A 17,349-nucleotide genomic window follows, 5' to 3' on the forward strand; every position below is an offset into this window, starting at 1 on the left:
CGCTCTTCCAAAACATCCGGACACTGTTCTCAGCCCCCACCCTCTTCCTTGGACTGGATAAAGTTTATGACTTTACAAGTAAATTCACTTGTCTCTTCACACTTTGTGCTTCAGCCTTCCGGCCTCTCAAGCCTTGGCAAACACAGCCTCTCATCCTGGACAGCTCTGAGCCTCTCCTCTCCAATGCACAAGATCAGGATTGGGTCTGACACCACATCACCCCCACAAGGAGCAGTGCAGCTTCTAGAGAAGAGCCAATAACAACAGCAGTCAGATGCTGAAGTCTTGCACAATCTTCAGCTCAATAATTCAGAAGTTACATATAAATAAAAAACCTTACACACAATTAAAATCCCTTTTATATCAAGGATGCAAAAATTCAAAGCAACACTACTAAACTGTAGCAAGTTCATATTACAGTCAAATGTTACTTTGCTACCATCTGAACCCACTCTGTATAATAATATCCAAGATAATCTGGATAATCAAGTCTGGGCCCTCGTCATAGTTGTGAATCCTAAACATACCCAGGTCAAATCCTAATTTAATTCCTCAACATTTCCAAGACCGTAGGTTTGGAGTCTTTTAATCAGCTGCTCATTTTAGAGCTCTGGTTGCCCAGTTATGCTTTTCCAGGCACATAGAAGCCAAATTGAAAAGTCTTACTAAAGCACAAAGCAGTTTTCTTTCTACAGCTCTGTAATGCTTTGGTTTTGAAGCCTCTGATAAACGGGCACTGCACAAGTTCATGGGCACACAAAACACAGTCTGATGTTCTTACTGCCAATGCTGCACTCGCTTTAAGACAAGGTTCTATTTCATCTTTTAAAAAAAAAAAAAAAAAAAAAAAAGACTAACAACTTTTTTTTCTGATCTGAAAAACTACCGGACTTCAGGCCCCATTCCGTTACCTTTTGGTCAGAAAATAAATTGTCTAAATTTAGTTCTCCTTCTAGAAGGAACACAAAGCTGCATTTGGTTAAAACCATTTATTATCAATAAGTACTCAAGAGCAACAAATTTTCCTCTGTTTCAGAGAACTCTCAGGTGCCCATCTGGCAAACACGGTGACATTCCTAACAACAAAACTGAAGATGATCCCTGATGCCCAGTAATTCCATGGCAGTAGCTGATTTTGCATTTCAATGACAAACAAGTCCTAGATGGGCAGTATTTTGGAAAATACTTATGAATTGTCTAATAAATATTATTTGTCTTTAACCAAAGACAACATTACACAAAATTAAAAATCATGGGAAGCAAAAATAACCTGCTATCTAAGGAGAAGGAGCACCAGACTTCACTGCAGTCCTCAGATATTTCTTCATGTATATTAATAAAGAATTCAGTAAGAGCAGTAGGGAAACTGTATTTAAGGAAAAATTAACTGCCATACACTTCAAAAAACAGCTCTTACCCAAGTTAAACAGCACTAGGATTCTTTCCTGTCCAGCTGCTTCCTAAGAAAGGTAAATATTCATTTCTAGTCATAGAACCTCAAACACAAAGTTTGGTTTCTGTTCCTGTTAGGTTTTCAAAGTGGTTACCACACACCAGTTCAAAGCTACACACATTTGTGTCACAGTAAGGACAAACAAATCAGCCCAGAACCCAATACTCTGAAAGGAATCTTGATTCAACCAACACCCCACAATCAACAGGGAAGATGCATTTCTCTTCATCCCAGTTTTGCTATTTTCCAGGAAGGAATGCGTAAGATTTGTATGTCACACAGAACAAAGCTTAGGAATTAATAAAACTCTCTCTTGTTCCCCCTAAAAACAGGTCAGGATCCAACACACCATCTAGAATTCCCATCAAAACAAAACTCACCTGGGACACAATTCATGGAGCTTCCAAATGTTCATGAAGAACAGAAGAAAAATAATTTTCCAAGAAATTTAGGAACACCTGTTTTGAAGTGATAGCACACATCCTTTGCTATGATTAATTTGTACTGCATTCCAAAGGATTTATTTTAAATGGTAAATCAACACTGAAAATGTGGAAGCTAAAATTCAAGTGATAATGAATGAATCCAGATTCCTGGATCTCAGGAGCTACTGATGTTTTTCACTAGCCCGATTCCTCCAAATAACTAAAGCAGCCCTCATTCCTGAAAAACAAAGCTTTTTCTGTGCCACTACAGTGCTAAAGGACTTTGTCAGCCCAAACCAGCCCAAGTGACAGCTGAGTCACCCCTTGGAAGTTTTTCTGTGCTTTGTTTTCCCCATCCCCAGTCACCACCCCAGGTAACCACGATCACAAACATGCAGAACCTGAGCTGGAAGAAACCTGCATTTTCCACAGCAATGCATTTTTTCACCACTGACCTGGCTCCCTTGCACTCCAGAAACTTTAAAGCCACGAGGAAAACCCTTCTTGATTTTTAGGACAGCTACCTGCAGGGCTGGAGGCAAAAAAGCTGCTCATTAAAGCCTCCCCCTCTTTATGAGTGCTTTAGTTCTTAGTTTGGGAACGTGCAAAAACCAGGACCAGGAAAGGGACAAAAATCCACTCCCATGTGTGAATGTACCCACACAGAAGATTCTGGCTGCCCTTTCCAGTCTTCACACACCCAGTATCTGTTTTATTATTTTAACCATTTTCCAGGATTTCTGCTGTGCAGCTAATTAATGGGTATGAACTGCCACCAGCCTCTTAACCTTAAATGACCATAATTCCCAACAGAAAGCACTTGGCAATTCTCTCTTTTGCCTTCAATCCAAGAACTTCAAAGTTACTGCGATAAACTACTCGATTATAACACTATCCTGAAGCCCTCTGGCAGCACAATCTGCATATCTTCAGATTGAACATATTTTCATCTCAAGTTTTGCAATGCAGGAAATGAATTCCTGGGACTGGATTTTATGAAATACACAAATTCCACTAGTTTCCAAATCACATGGGCAAGTATGAACATCACTTCTAAAGAAAGACAAAAACTTCAAAATCATGTTCAGCTGAAGTAATTTCATTTTTTTTTAAATAGTACATTTCATCTCTATAAGACTCAAGTTATTTTTTTCTTCTAAACAGCTGACTTTGCAAAGGAGCATGAGAATTTATTTTTATTTTTTCCGAGCTCTAGAAAGACTGGCACTCTCTGAACATTTCTCATCATTTAGTTCAACAGAAGAAAAATATTCAAAGCCCTCCACCTAAGAGGAAGTAAACCCACGCAACAATCACAGGTGGGGCGCTGCATGAGCAGGAAGATGCTTTGCAGCCAAGGCTCCTGGAGTCCCATTGTGCCCCAAAACAGCAGCAGTGTCCCTTGAAGCAGCAAAGGCCACCTCGACCACACTGTGCCAGCACAGCCAGAGGGGTTTAAGAATTTGAAAGAATTCACTCCTGTCTTGTCCTCTGGACTTTTGACAGTCCATCTGCAATACTGGGTCAGTGCAGGCTCTCCAGGACAGGAAAGAGACTATCAGGAAGGTGCTTGATAACATTTGAACAGAGGCTGAGACACCTAGGTTTGTTGAACTTAAATAAAAGGTTAAGGGGAGATCCTACTGCAAACTACAACCAGCAGTTTGGAGGCTACAGACCCCCTTTCCTGACCTGCAGTAACAACAAGCAACAGGTGGAGAAACATTAAGAGAAAAAAACAAGCCTGCCACAAACCACCAATTCTTTCTAAATATTCTTCATAGTTTCAGCAACAAGCAATACTGGATCCAGCAGCATGGACATCTCATACAAGAGTAACAATCAACTCACAATTCAACATTTCATCATTTTTGCTGTAGTTGTTGGATACCACATGTGTGACACTGGATAGTTTCAGTCCTCAGGAAAATTTAAATAGTAATTGAACAGCCACACAATAGTCGGAGTGTGCAAATCCCATGCTGCAGTCTATCATATTTTTGTAACACATATACAGGACAGCTTTTAATTCAAAAAAGGTTAGATCCTTTGTTCTGATTACAGAAGGCTTTCAGGTCTGAGTCAGACTGTTTTCTTTCTGTCTGAACAATGAGAAGAACGGACCTTCAAGGTTAAGTGCCCTAATTTTGTGAATAAGCTGTCCATTCTTAAGCCCATTACAGCTGTGCTTGGTTAATAACACACATTAAGTGTCCAAATGATCTGGAACTGCTTGCAGGCAACACGATTCTGCCCTCATCCTTATAAAAATAAGAAAAAAATTATTTGGCAAACTACAAATGTTAAGAAACATACAAAAAAAAAAAACCCCAAACCTTTAACTTTTTGCAACTTGTGCAGTGGCTGAATTCCCCACAGCAGGCTGAGGTGGAAATCATACCCAACGCCCACAGAAAGCAGCATAATGGATGGAATAATTCAAGTATTCTGCTTCTTCCAAGGAAATACATGTTTGTCTCAGCCTGCAGGAATTCCAGTCTAATTATTATAGTGTACAGGTTTTATTATACACATAAAGGAATTGTTATGCTGACAGCATAACGCTTAACAGCACATTTTACACTCCTGTGTCCTTCACCTCTGTCCCCAGAGCTCTGTACTTGCTCTTGATGTGTTCCAGATCTCATTTGGCAGTGTCACCTGTGCCCTGGTGAAAGATAACACCCTGCAGGAAGAATAAAAGGGGTGGAGGTTGTCCTGGCACTTCCTCGTGTGCCAGTGCACACCTGGGCTAAAGAGACACCTGGTGATGGAGCTCCAGCACAGGAGGGAGGGGCCAAACAGCACCCAGGGGTGCAGAAACACTGCCCAAACCTCAAGTGATGGAATGAGCTAAGTCAGAGCTCAGCTGGAGCTCAAGCTAGCAAGGGTCATCAAGAAGAGCTCCTAGCAGTGCATCAGCTGTAAAATAATAAACAAGATGTGATGGTTCAGTGACAGACAGAGGTGCTCAAAGCCTTCACCAACACAGTCTCCCATGTTCTTGTGTTCAAGGAGGAGAGGAACAACCAGCAGTGGCAGAGGATCTAGTCAAACATCACTTGAGAACTCCTGACCCATCCAAGCCTGCAGGGAGACAGAACACATCTGTCGGTGCAGAGATCAGGCTGATAGAGCTCAGCCTCGCCCTGACACCTCCAGCACAGGCAAACATCACCTTTGCCTTGAAAAGGTTTAAAAGCACAATATGGCAAAGGGCAGGCTGGTCAGCAGCAGCCCCAGTCTGGTACTGGGAGAGTCACTGCAAATATTACAGGAGCCAGTTTCTGGTTTTCAAGACCCAACTGGACATTTCCTGTCTGAATTCCATGTTCTGCTTTGAGCAGAGGCTGAACCAGGAGACATCCTGAAGTCCCTTCCAACCTTAATGACTCTGTGATTCTACATTTTCTGCAAAGGAAAGGGTAAAACAAGTATTTGTTGTCTTTTGTTTCAAAGGAAGTACAGGGAATAGTAGAAAACTTTAAATAAGAAGCATAAAAAAATAGAGAATACTTTAAAATACAGTTGCTACAGAAACATGGTTTAATATGAAGAAGGCAGGATGTGCACATTATAAAGAGGAAGCAGTACAGTTCTGTGTCAGATAAGCTCAAGCATCATTTTAATTAATATTAAAAAAATAAAATCCAAGGTCAAAAACTGCCCATACAAGAAGTCACTTTTTTTACTTATTTCTTTTCAATTCTTGATCTTATTAGCCATTCCTACTTAAAAACTGTAGCTCTTCTTTCATGTCCAGCATGACCAGCTGGTTACGTGGATTTCAGGTGGTCAGATCAGCCCAGTGCTATTCCAAAGCTCAGAGAGTCACCAAAGGCAGAACTCAGACCATGTCAAGCATTCTTTGGGCCATATTTTCACTCGACTAGCAAATGGACAAAATCATCAGGATCTGAACAGAGGTGTGCCTGTGCTTCAATGTTTGTCACTTTGGGACTCATCTGGGAAAAAAATTATTGCTGCAAACTTCAGCAGAACCCACATTGCTTTAATTCTGTATTTCACTTAACAGTGTGGTACGTGACTGAATAGATCACACTGAAGAAACTGCAGAGTTTGGGTGCTCTTCACTAATACACACAGTTTGGTATTTCAGACTTGCAATATTTCACACCGGCTTCTGACTGCTGGATATTCTTGATAACTTCGAAAGACATTCTACGAACAAATAAATTACTTTAGTGAAGCCTGGCATGAAAATCAAGCCTTGATTTCATCACCCTGCTCACTTTCAGACATGCACAGACTAGAAACTCTCCCCAGATCTTTTCCTGGAAAGGTAAGAGAGATCTGTGTTTATGTTTGGGGTTTTTCTTTTTGTTGCTATTCAGGGTTTTGTTTTTTTAATGTAAAAAGCATCTAGTTTCACCAACTCTATTCATTCCTAGCACCACCACACTGAGTGTAACATGTCTATAGAGGCCACTGAGGAGCAGAGGAAGCCAAGAAGTTGCAATAAAATGCGTAGGACAGTTTTAATATGTAAAATGAATTTTGAAGGAAGGGGTGTATTGACTTGAAGTTAGCAACCAGATGTCACAACCAATTTACAAGCAATTTTCTTCACTCTCAAGTAGATTCCCACCTTCCTTGTCCCCCATTCTCATCCCACTTTTGGTTTTGTACTTGCTGCAGTAAAGCTGAATTGATTTCACAATGTTTGCTGAATGAACACAAAACTCAAGTTTTCCTAAAGCCTTTGCACAGAAATCTGATGTTTCAAGGTACTGAAACTCCTCATGCTTATAAAACCACTTTGCACTAACCCTGCTACATGCATGAGGGCCATGGAAGAACAACCTTGGCAATTATCTATTCTATAAAATGAAGTCAACATCAACTGGGAATAATCCATTTTCATCTTCTAAAAAACTTCATAAGCAATTAGCTAAAGAACTTTCCAAGGGGGAAAAATGAACATGAAACCAAAACCAACGCCAAACAAACCCCCAAAAAGTCCATAAAACACTTCTGATTGTTCCTTATCTTCTGCTGCCTTTTCATATGTTATCTATTAAAACTCAAAACTCCAAAGGATCATTGGGCTGTTTCCTACACTTTCCCATTCTTATCTGAGAAACTTATATCCAGATGTGTGTTTTCATCTCTCTGAAGAACCAGCCTTTCCCTTAGGGCTTTATTTCTCAGTATCTATTTCCACTTCTGGAAAACAAGTTCTCTTTGCTCAAGAATTTCCCTTCCATCATTTTTTTTCCCCACCCCTTTTTTCTGGTCTCCAGCTAAGCTCCCTGCTGCATTTATTCAGGCATTGCAGAAATGCACAGTTGCTTTCCTGTTCCATTCCCTAACAATGAGTTCTCTTTTTTGCTCCCCAGCTGTATTCTCAAAGCACCATCTCTAACCAGCTCTACCACTTCAAGAGGATGAGACTGCCACTGCCTCTTCTCACCACTCTACAACCATTTCACACAAGCTTGTGACCCAGAGGCTCCCACATTGCTCAGTGATGCTGTAACCACTGCTGCCCTCCCCAAAGATGTTTCATCCAAGTTTTGCCAAAATCAGCATTTCAAAAACGTTCCTAATATAATGCCTCCCCAGTCTAAACAAACCCATCACACAGACAAAAGACAAAACTGGAGAAAATCCATAAGTTCCCATTAAAGTCCAGGCAAAACATGCTTTAGGACAAACAGGAAGGCACAAGACATGTAAACTGCCTTCTGGATGCATCCTTTCCTTGCTGAAATTTCTCAGAGTCATATTTAAACAACACAACTGTTTTAATTAAACATTGCTGTCTCCATAGCTGTGGACAACCAGTACATGCATATGCAGGATTACTTTAATGGGCTGGATGTCCTGTGATCACATCTGTTATGTGAGCTTTATATGCTACACACTCTATCCTAAACCAGACAGAATGCGCAAACTGCTGTTTGCTATTTCCTTATTGGAAGAGCAGAAAAATCATTAATGTAAAGTTAAACTACGTTCTTACATAGGGAATGCAAATTTCTTTGTTCATTGACCTTGGATAAGACAGCACATCCCAACGAACATGATACAAAATTCTAGGGAAGAGTCTTCCATTTTTGGATGGGCTTTTTGTAATCTTCAAAGGAAAGCTGAAGTTTGGAATTGGAATAGTTTCTACTTTGGGTCAAATTTTTTGTGAAAAAAACTATTCCAAGTCAAGGCAAACTTTTGTATTAGGTCAGTATCTTGTAATATGACACTGCATTTAATGCCAACACTGAAAACCCTTTTAGGCAGACAGACAACCAAGTACTACTTCAACTTAAAAAGCTGCTAAAATATTTGAAGAAGTGCTCAATATTGGCCAGTGCATACCCAAAGAAAATGTCAGAGATGACAATTCAGTAGGACAGTTTTGCTAAACTGCCTTAAAATACTTGATTTTATTCTGACCTGAGAAAGTGAGGAAGGCTCACAACTCACAGTATCTTTGGAAACTTTCAGGGTTATTTATTAGGTCCCACAACAACCTACAGCAGTAATACCTCCCAGTCTACTAACACTTGTATTTTGTACCAGTTAATTATCACATTCCTTACCTGCCACAGGAGTAAAGGAAAAAGACCAATGGAAAAAAAAAGCCCCAGGATTCAGGAATAGTCCCCTAACTATTAGCATGCACAAGCATGCACCTTGCCTCTGCTATCAAAATGTTATTTTCTTAATAGTTAAATGCTTATCTTTTGACACATTTCATGAGAAAGTTGATTCCCACACACTCTTCCCCTCCACTCTGTGCCTCTCTTTCCCCTCAGTCAAATACCCAACCTTGACAGAATCCAGCTCTTGAAAAAAGTTTGGAGACAGACGTTAAAAGCTGCATTTGATAGTGCTGTGATTTTGGAGATCAGAACCTCAGCTTCACTAACATGAAATTTATTACCATTTCTGTTATCATGCCTAGAAGCACCCTTACAATAGCTCAAGATTTCTTCATGTTGAGCACTGTGCAAACAAAGATTTCCCAAAGGATTTTCTGCAAAGAAAAAAGAGCAAAGGGATGAAGACAAGCAGATGAAACAGAACTGATGAGTACAGCAGACACTGTCCTCAACTCCAACACAGCCTAAGTTGCACTCTGTATTTTTAACTGAAATAATTAAAATTAGAGTAAATTTAAAGTTTTGTAAAACAAACTGGTTGTTTTGGTTTTTTTTTTTTAACAAGGACTGACCCTCCCAAGAAACACCACCAAAATGGAAGGAAAAAAATAATAAATCTATCAGAAATGGAGTCCATCACCATCCTCCCCACACTTTCTACAAGGCTGTTAAAAATGGGTTACTGATCTCCAAATCATTAACCTCCAGAGCAGTTCATCCCTCCCCTTCCAAGAAGCCCTGGCTGAAACAGAATCACCAGTCCTGTGTCTCTGTAGAATCAAACAATTGTCAAGGTGCAGAGAGAAAACATCCTGAAAAACTGCAGGCAGCTCCTGTGGGTGACTGCCTGGATGCAGAGACACAGCACAATGTCACCACTGTGCCCCACACCACAGGACAGGGTCAAAGTCTCTCTAATTAAAGTCCTAAATACAACATTGCTGCCCCAAACCAGACTGACCACGGGTGCCCACACATTTAACAGGTGTTTGAGAGTCTTCATCAGTAACCTGGTACTTGTTCCACCAGGCTGATCCCTCTCCACACAGCTGAAGTGGGAAGAAAGGCACAGCATCCTCCAGGCAGGAAGCACACAGGACTCTCCTGAGGATTCCCTTTCACAGAAAGTTAAGAATCATTTCAGCAACAGTATTGCAATTTTTTAGGGAAAACATAGGTAAAAATGAACTGGTGGGCAACACCAATTCTATAATCAACTCAGAAGCAAATCGCAGACAGATTTTGAAGACTCATCAATGGAGTCAAGACCAGCTTTAAAACACTCAGTTTTCTGCCTCATTTTAACCACGCCCATGTTTACTGAAAATGCTCCCTTTTACCAGTGAGAACAAAGGAGATTTGAACCAATGGCTACATTGTCATTTCTACCTGAAAGACAAAATTAAGGTCTTAGAAAAAGAAGTAAATCACAAATAGAAAGGTAAAAATCTAATTAAGAGCTCCAGAAATCTATCAGTCATAAGATTAAAAACATATATTGCAGCCATCAAACAGACGGTGTAAAAGTGAAATACAAAAATTTATTCTGACAGAGACAACTGTCAGACCAGATTCAGTTGCAAGGGAAAAAAAAAAGCTGAAAATAACTGGCAGAGGTAAGAATCAGCCTCTTAAATTCTCTTTTCTGTGGAGATGGCCTTCAACACAATCTAAAATTTACTGAGTACAGAGCACAGACCTGTTCCCCTTATCTTTGATGTATTTAATACCATTAGACAAACTGTCAGTAGCTTACAAGGCCATTTGCTAATGGGGAAGAAGCAGTTCTTGCCATTGATGAGATCCATTCAAGATCTTAAATGATGATATATCTGACTGAAAACAGATTTGGAAAAAAAGCATTACAGATCTCTGGAGAAAAGACTTGAAAAATACTGAAAACAGAGCAGCTTGGGCCATACTGCAACCCAAATATGTCTGGAGCCTTGTCTTTTCTTATCCTGAAAATTACTTAAACAAACAAAAAAGTATAATTCACATAGCTTTACACTAGCAAACAAAACCTGTTAGTGAACATAAGAGGGATGGGAGTCACAACACCAGTCCTAGATCAAAATCCATATCACGTTATGCTAAAGCACTTGAATCAATGAGAAATTCCAGAAGCTTCCTGTGACCTCAGCAGCAGAAAGGAGCCAAGGACAGGAGCTCATTTCCACCAGCCCATCCCTCAGATCTCACAAGAGATAATAAAATTGACCTCTATTATAACGTTTTCTGAACAGCACTGCTCCCCTCTACACCCCTGTAACAGGAATGTACACACAGACAAACACCTGAAGAAACCTTTGCCACACATCCCTTGTAGTCTGTCACGCCCCATGATGTTGCCAACATTATTTTTCTTGAAAAAACTTTGCCCTTTGAGGGTCACTTTGGCTTTGCTCCTCCAACTTCTCTTCCTTCCTCACCTGAAGTTAGGTAAACTTGCTGTCTCACCCCGAGGAGGACAAAACACCATTGTTTCATCTTGCAGGAGTGGAAAATAAGCAGGAAAAGAAAATCCCCCTCAGAGAGCTGTAGCACCCACCACAAGATGTGGGAGTGGATTCCTACAGGTGCTCACAGTGACACTGGGAAATCAAGCATGAGGGGCACCACACAAATTTTATCAACAGTTTTGGGAAAATTAAGCTTCAAGTCATTTGAGCTGTTAGTTCCTGGGAGGGAAGACATCCTGATTTAAGCCTTCTGAATAGGATCTCCAGTAAACAAGTTCCCTTCTTGACACGCAGTCACTGAAATTACTTGCTGAACACCCTTACTAGACTAAGGTCTATTATCATTATCCCCAAGCATCTTGTAAGATTTCTGTGAAAAAATCATTTTTCTCTGCTCTGTGGAAGTTGAGGAATAGCCTAAATACTCCTGGAAACAGAAAACAAGTATCAGATGTCAATGCCAATGCAGGACAAGTTACTTTTGTTTTAAACACAACTGGAAGTGCTTATACACTAGCAATGACTTTCCAAAAGACTACAGTTCTCACTATAAAGGTCAAATTGCATTGTACAACACAAGGAGTTTTATACAATTACTATACCAATAAAAGAGTATTAGGATTTGCTTATTTTTGGCCTGACATCCCTACAGGTAATCTATACCTGTATCCTTTGCTACATGCTTCCCCAAATCCACACAATGCACAAATTCCAGGGATATAAAAACAATACTCATCATCTGTATTCTAGGACTTCCTAAAAGGCAACAGCTGCTCTTTAGAGGAGCAATTTTCCTTTGGCCTAATTCTTTTGCATGAATCAATACTCAGCTGCAAAAGTAAGAATACGAGTAAAAGTAAATAGTCTCAGAGAAGCTCATTAAAAAGTTCTGCAGGAAGTAGCCTGGTCTCTTTCATCTCAAAATCTAATCCAAATTTGTGCAAATAAATACAAGCAACATGACAATGACCACTACTTGCTTCTGTAGCTACCAATTTACAACAGCCAATTTCACCCTCCTTCCTGCTCCCATCACTTCAAAACTATGTAACAAATTTAATAGCACCAGACTGACCCTACCCAAGTTCATGCCAATGCCCACTCAAGCATTACGAGTCAGAGTTACCTTAGTAAAGGGAAGTATCCCCATTCAATTAGGAAATTCAGTCAAGCTTTCCCAGGATCAGTCCCTCCAAGAGCAAGCTTTTCCAAGCCAAAGCCATGTACATCCACTTACTGACACATGACCTAGGGAAAAAAATATCTGCAAAATGCTCCATGCAAGGTTTTGGAGACTATTACTACAAACAAATGAGTGATAATCCCCCAGTGGGAAGAACTCTAGAAAGACAGAATGTCAATGGAAGAGTCGTGTAATTATATTTGCATGTGTTTAACATTGCCTTCTGCAGGAATATGGAAGTGTTCAAGACAGGAGCTTAGATTTAATGTGGAGACAGAATTGAGGAAGTTGAAGACTTATTACAAGCCAGTGCAACTTCAGCAGCTACACGCACCTAGGCCAAAACCACCATAATAATGTATTTGTGTAACAGAAACCCCAGACCACATGAAAACTCAGGAGTAAGCAGATGACTAAGCTTCTGAATTGCACCTAAATGCGGACACACTCAATTTAGCTGCTCAGACAAAGCACAGAACAGATTAGTCTTGCAAGCTTTATCAATTTAGCAAGGTAAAGAATCCTTCAAATGAAGGCCAAAACAAAGCAATGACTAACAGAGGAGAGCTATCAATTAGAGAAGAACCTAAGCCAGCAAACAAACTCATCAGGAACTCAAACATGGTTAAATTCTCCACAGAAGCTTTTATACATATATAATGTGCTGCTATCAGACAGGGAGATAACCTGGCATGAATGGGAGGAAAAGCCCAAAGGCTCACGCTTCACCTTCAAACAGAAAGCAGACACTGACCCAGAAGACTTCTGAGCAGTTTCTCCGTACCATTTGTTCCTTTCAGAGCTGAGGAACACAACTGCCAGGCAGGTGACTTTGATCTGCTCACTGCATTTATGCATCATCTCAAACTAAATGTGACTGTCAGCATTATTAAGTGTTATAAAGAGCCACATGTATAACATTTTACATATATAGAAAACATTTCCACTGAAGGAAATTTTATAAATACTCACATCCAAGAACTGAAGGATTAATAGAGTTTGAGGAAGCAATCCTAAGGAATGTTTCAGAAAGGTAAAATATCTGGGATTCTCATGGATGTATTTACATATCCTTAAATTTTCTTCCTTTATTAGGTCAAAATGTCTTATCAGTTGCACAGCTAAAATAAGAGAATCGCTGTGCCCAGAACAGGAGTTATCTAACAAATTACTAAGGTTTTTTTAGAACACAAAAATTCTATCAACTTCTATTTTTGGTAAGGTGCTAAGTTGCTTCACAAGTATGAAATGGATCAATAAATACAACAACCACAAGGTCAGCTCCACCATCCTGCTCAAGGGCCTCTGTGGAGCATCATATTTGGTAATTTGAGGAAAAGTCTTCGACCTATTTTCACGTCTCTCCTCCTGTGTGAGAGGATGGCTATTCTGAGGATTCCTTCTCCAGAATAAAGATAATTGGAAGTTACTCCTGGAAGTGACAAGGGATTTGCTTCACCACTTATTTTCTCCAGACTGAGTAATTCCACTGTGCAGAAGGACAGTTTTAACCTCTTTTTAGCCCTTCATGAGAGCTGAGCCAAAGCTTCCATCTCAACCACACAATTAGAAGACTATCATAGAATGTAATAACAAAGTAAGAACTGCAACACAAACCTAACACCACTTGCTATATTTGCAAAGCTACTATTAAAGATGAATTTGTGTAAAAAAAAAATAAAAGTATGGGATTGTTTTATAACTCTGTTCCTGTGATCACAGGTTAATCTGTGAATTTCCTTCAAAGTAGAAATCACAGGTATAAACCTACACCTTCAAAGTCTTCAGAAAAAGAAAAGCATGCATCTCATTTCTCATGAAGAATCAGTAATCAAAGCTAGTTCATTTAATAGAACTTCTCAATAAGAAATTCTTTTTCCCCTAAAGATATTTCCCATTGTTTCCTTAATGTTATATTTTCAGTTTTCCTGGGTTTCATATTAACACAAATTTGAATAATATTTAACTTGGCTCCACTAGCCCAAACAATCTGTAACATTTGTCCAAACATAACTCTAAAAGCTTGGTGGCAAAATATTTTAAGTGGTGCCATTAGATCTCTTACTAATTAAAGCAAAAAGTTTCCGACTTGAACAGGTATGCTGAATTTTTAGCTCAGGAGAATGCAGAGAGAAATAAATGCCTTTCCAGAGCACAACAGCTTAAAAAGGCACTTCGTGTGTGGCCATCAAGAAACTTATTAAAATTATTTTCCCAACATATAAACATTTCTCCGAGACTAAAAATATTTTTGTCATTTCAGATACAATCAATTCGGTCTTATTTACAAGCTAAACATACAAGTAAGAAGATTACACATCAACCCACTGTTATGTCATAAATAGTTACAGGTTGCTGTGGACCACAGGGAAAAATGAGATACTCTGATATATCCTGTGGTGACTGATGTTTCACCTATGAGCAGAATTTAGACGCGAGAATAGAGATTTTTCTCTCTAGTTCTTACATTAGAAAATCCAAGTTAGTGCAATGAGTAGAAATCTAGATTTGAAGGAACTGATACAAGCTTTAAAATACAGTTGTAATGAAGATGCTGGTGAACACTGTAAGAAGAGTGAAAGGCTCACAATGGACTAGCAGAATGAAAACTGAAAACAGTATTTAAAGTATGGATTTAAGTGTTACTACATGACCTCCTGTATCCTATTTCCACAAGGTTTCAGCCACTGAATGATCCAACAATACACTATTTATATATGTAAAAACACCCAAACAAACCATCCAACACAGCTACATTTCACATTTATCAGTGGTGGTATCTCTGAGGTTAAATCCTCAAACTGAATATTGTGAAATCACTACCATTGTTCTTTTTGCAGCCATTAATCTAAAACTTAAATCTGTAAATAACACCAAAAAGAACAAGACCAACACAGTGATTATGCTCTCCTTCATTCTTTTTAACACTTAACACGCCAAGACCAAGAGCCTTTTTCTTCTGGCTCAGCTTTCTGCAGAAGGCAAGGGAAGTTCACATCTCTGTGATGGTTCTCGCAAATGAAACCCAGTAACTACATGAACTCAGCCCCCCCTAGAACTTCAGCTATAACAAATTACCATTTATGAAATGATTCTCAGGTGGCCAACTAACCTTGTGCTTATGAATCATTTTAAGCTGTAACTTAAAAGTTTAATTCTAGCCTTTACCTCTTTAAACCACTCAAGCACCTCACCAGCGAAGCACACGAACCTCCGGTGTTATCGCACATACTCCGACTGGCTTGGAACGCTCCCCTGGTACTGGTTTGTTTTGGGGTTTGTCGTTTCAGGGTTGGGGGTTTTTTGGCTCTGAAATGCCAGGTTGCTACCCATCAATTTTAGAGTACTCAGTTTCAGGCACAGCAGTTAAGGTTTCTATGGCACTGACATCTGAAAGCTATTGCTCACGCAGCTGAGGTTAAAAGGAGGGCTGATATGGCCACAAAACATTAAAGGTGATAGAATAGCATAGTAAGAAAGCAGCACACTGCTATCATTTAAGAGCTCTCAGCACTATAAAATGCATCTAGAAACAGCCAAGGATCCTATAAAATTTCATTCTGGGACAGAGCTTAGCCTTTAGGAGTGCTCTTTGCACAGAAACTTTGTTTGCTTAGTAACCTCATCCAGCTTTCTTCCTCGGAGGAAAAACTGCCTGAGAATTTGTAGTTTCCCCAAGTCTATGACCCAGAAGGAAATAAAACAGGAAGTCAAGCCATACAATCTACAGCATTTGCTTACAAGTTCAAAAACATTTTAAGTTATGGGCTAATCCACAGAAGGCACAACTGACTGCACTCTCCTGGGGTCAGCCCTGGAGCGCCGTGCGGAGCCCGGCTGAAGCTCTGTTTAACATTCCTCTCTGGACATGTCCCTATCTAGCACCGGGCACTCTCTGAGATGTGCCATCTGCTATGCATTAAGACACGTCAGAGACGCCGTCCCCTGCACCGGGCGAGTGCCAGAACTCTATCAGAAAACTCAAGTTTGCTTTCAGCTTTCTCCCTAGGAACTCGCCAAGCAAGTAAAAACAGTCAGCTAAAAAACTCCCGAGAACTTACAATACAGAGGATTTGCTATTCATTATCCTCCGTGCTCCCCACAGCGTTACATTGCTATCATAAACCCTGAAGCAGATTAAAAATTGAATAACCAGCTTCCCCGCAGCAGTTTAAAACAGAAGTTAGAGGCTGTTTAATGTGACTTCTCCATTTGAATTAGTTTATGGAAGCAGTCGGTTTTCCATGGTGATGAAATCACCATGCTGAGAAAGTAAGGAGACACTGCTACCAGCCGCCAGGTGAAAACATCCAGGTTTCTAATTGCATATTAAATTGGTGTTTGCACTGACAGTGATCACAGCCGGGAGCACTCCAGGTACAGCTCCGAACTCCATTTCAAGCAAGTCACTGCAAAACCCGATCAGGCGGCAGCTGAAACTTAACGTGAAACTCTGAAACCGATCGTTTGTACAAAGGCACAGCGGCAGGATCGCTGGAACTCCTGAAAAGCTCCTCCCCTTCCCTCCTGAAAACATTAATCCGTGTTGGATTGCTGAAACTCCTGTTACCAAGTACTCTGCACTGGTAGGCAGGTGTTGGGAAACTCGTCCCAGGTGTTCCTACAAGTGCTCGAGAAGCCCTTAACGGCTTTTACTTACAGTCTCTCTGCATTCCTGGGAATATCCCTCGGTACAGTTTTGAGTCCCAGTCCATGACAATCCACGTTGGAAGCAATACACGTACACTTATGCGGGCATCCTCCAACAGGCATCCAACTCAAGGAGCTCCAAAAGCTCAGGATCATTCCAAGGCACAGGAACGCACTTCTTCCACCAGACAACATGGTTCTTGATCGCTTCAGTGGGTATAAAAGTGAGCGCGAGCAGCCGGCCCTTAAAGATGAAATGCCTCTAAGAAGAAAGGGAAAAGAAAACAAGAGGCTCTTAGTACAGCCCAAGGGAACCCACCACTGCCATCATCGCCGGAGCACCAGCAAAGCTTCAAAGGCGCCCGAGAAGGTCACGTTAGGTGGAAGAAGGTGGGGAATTGCCTTTCGGGCTCGGGTTTCTTTCTGTTATCTACGAACGGTACCAGAAGGCAGATAGTTTAACAGAGCTCGAGCCAGATGCGTCCTCAGATGAAAGAGAACCCGGGAGCGGAGGCAAACACACACAAAACATCCATCAGAAGCGGCGGCA

General features: G+C 40.4%; 1 protein-coding gene across 3 annotated transcripts in view; it reads right to left on the minus strand.

Annotated features, from left to right (window-relative positions):
- Positions 1 to 17,343, minus strand: part of SLIT3 (slit guidance ligand 3) — a 470,081-nt gene extending 452,738 nt beyond the window's left edge. For 2 of the 3 annotated variants that reach the window (XM_017726545.1, XM_017726546.1), the window contains exon 1: positions 16,810 to 17,343. In XM_017726545.1, coding sequence (XP_017582034.1) covers positions 16,810 to 16,994 — 185 coding nt within the window. In that variant the 5' untranslated portion in view covers positions 16,995 to 17,343. The remainder of the gene's footprint in view (positions 1 to 16,809) is intronic. The other variant, XM_017726544.1, reaches the window with a different exon arrangement.
- Positions 17,344 to 17,349: the final 6 nt, after the last annotated feature.

Source organism: Corvus brachyrhynchos, unplaced genomic scaffold, assembly GCF_000691975.1.
Source record: "Corvus brachyrhynchos isolate BGI_N302 unplaced genomic scaffold, ASM69197v1 scaffold262, whole genome shotgun sequence".
Classification (NCBI taxonomy): domain Eukaryota; kingdom Metazoa; phylum Chordata; class Aves; order Passeriformes; family Corvidae; genus Corvus; species Corvus brachyrhynchos.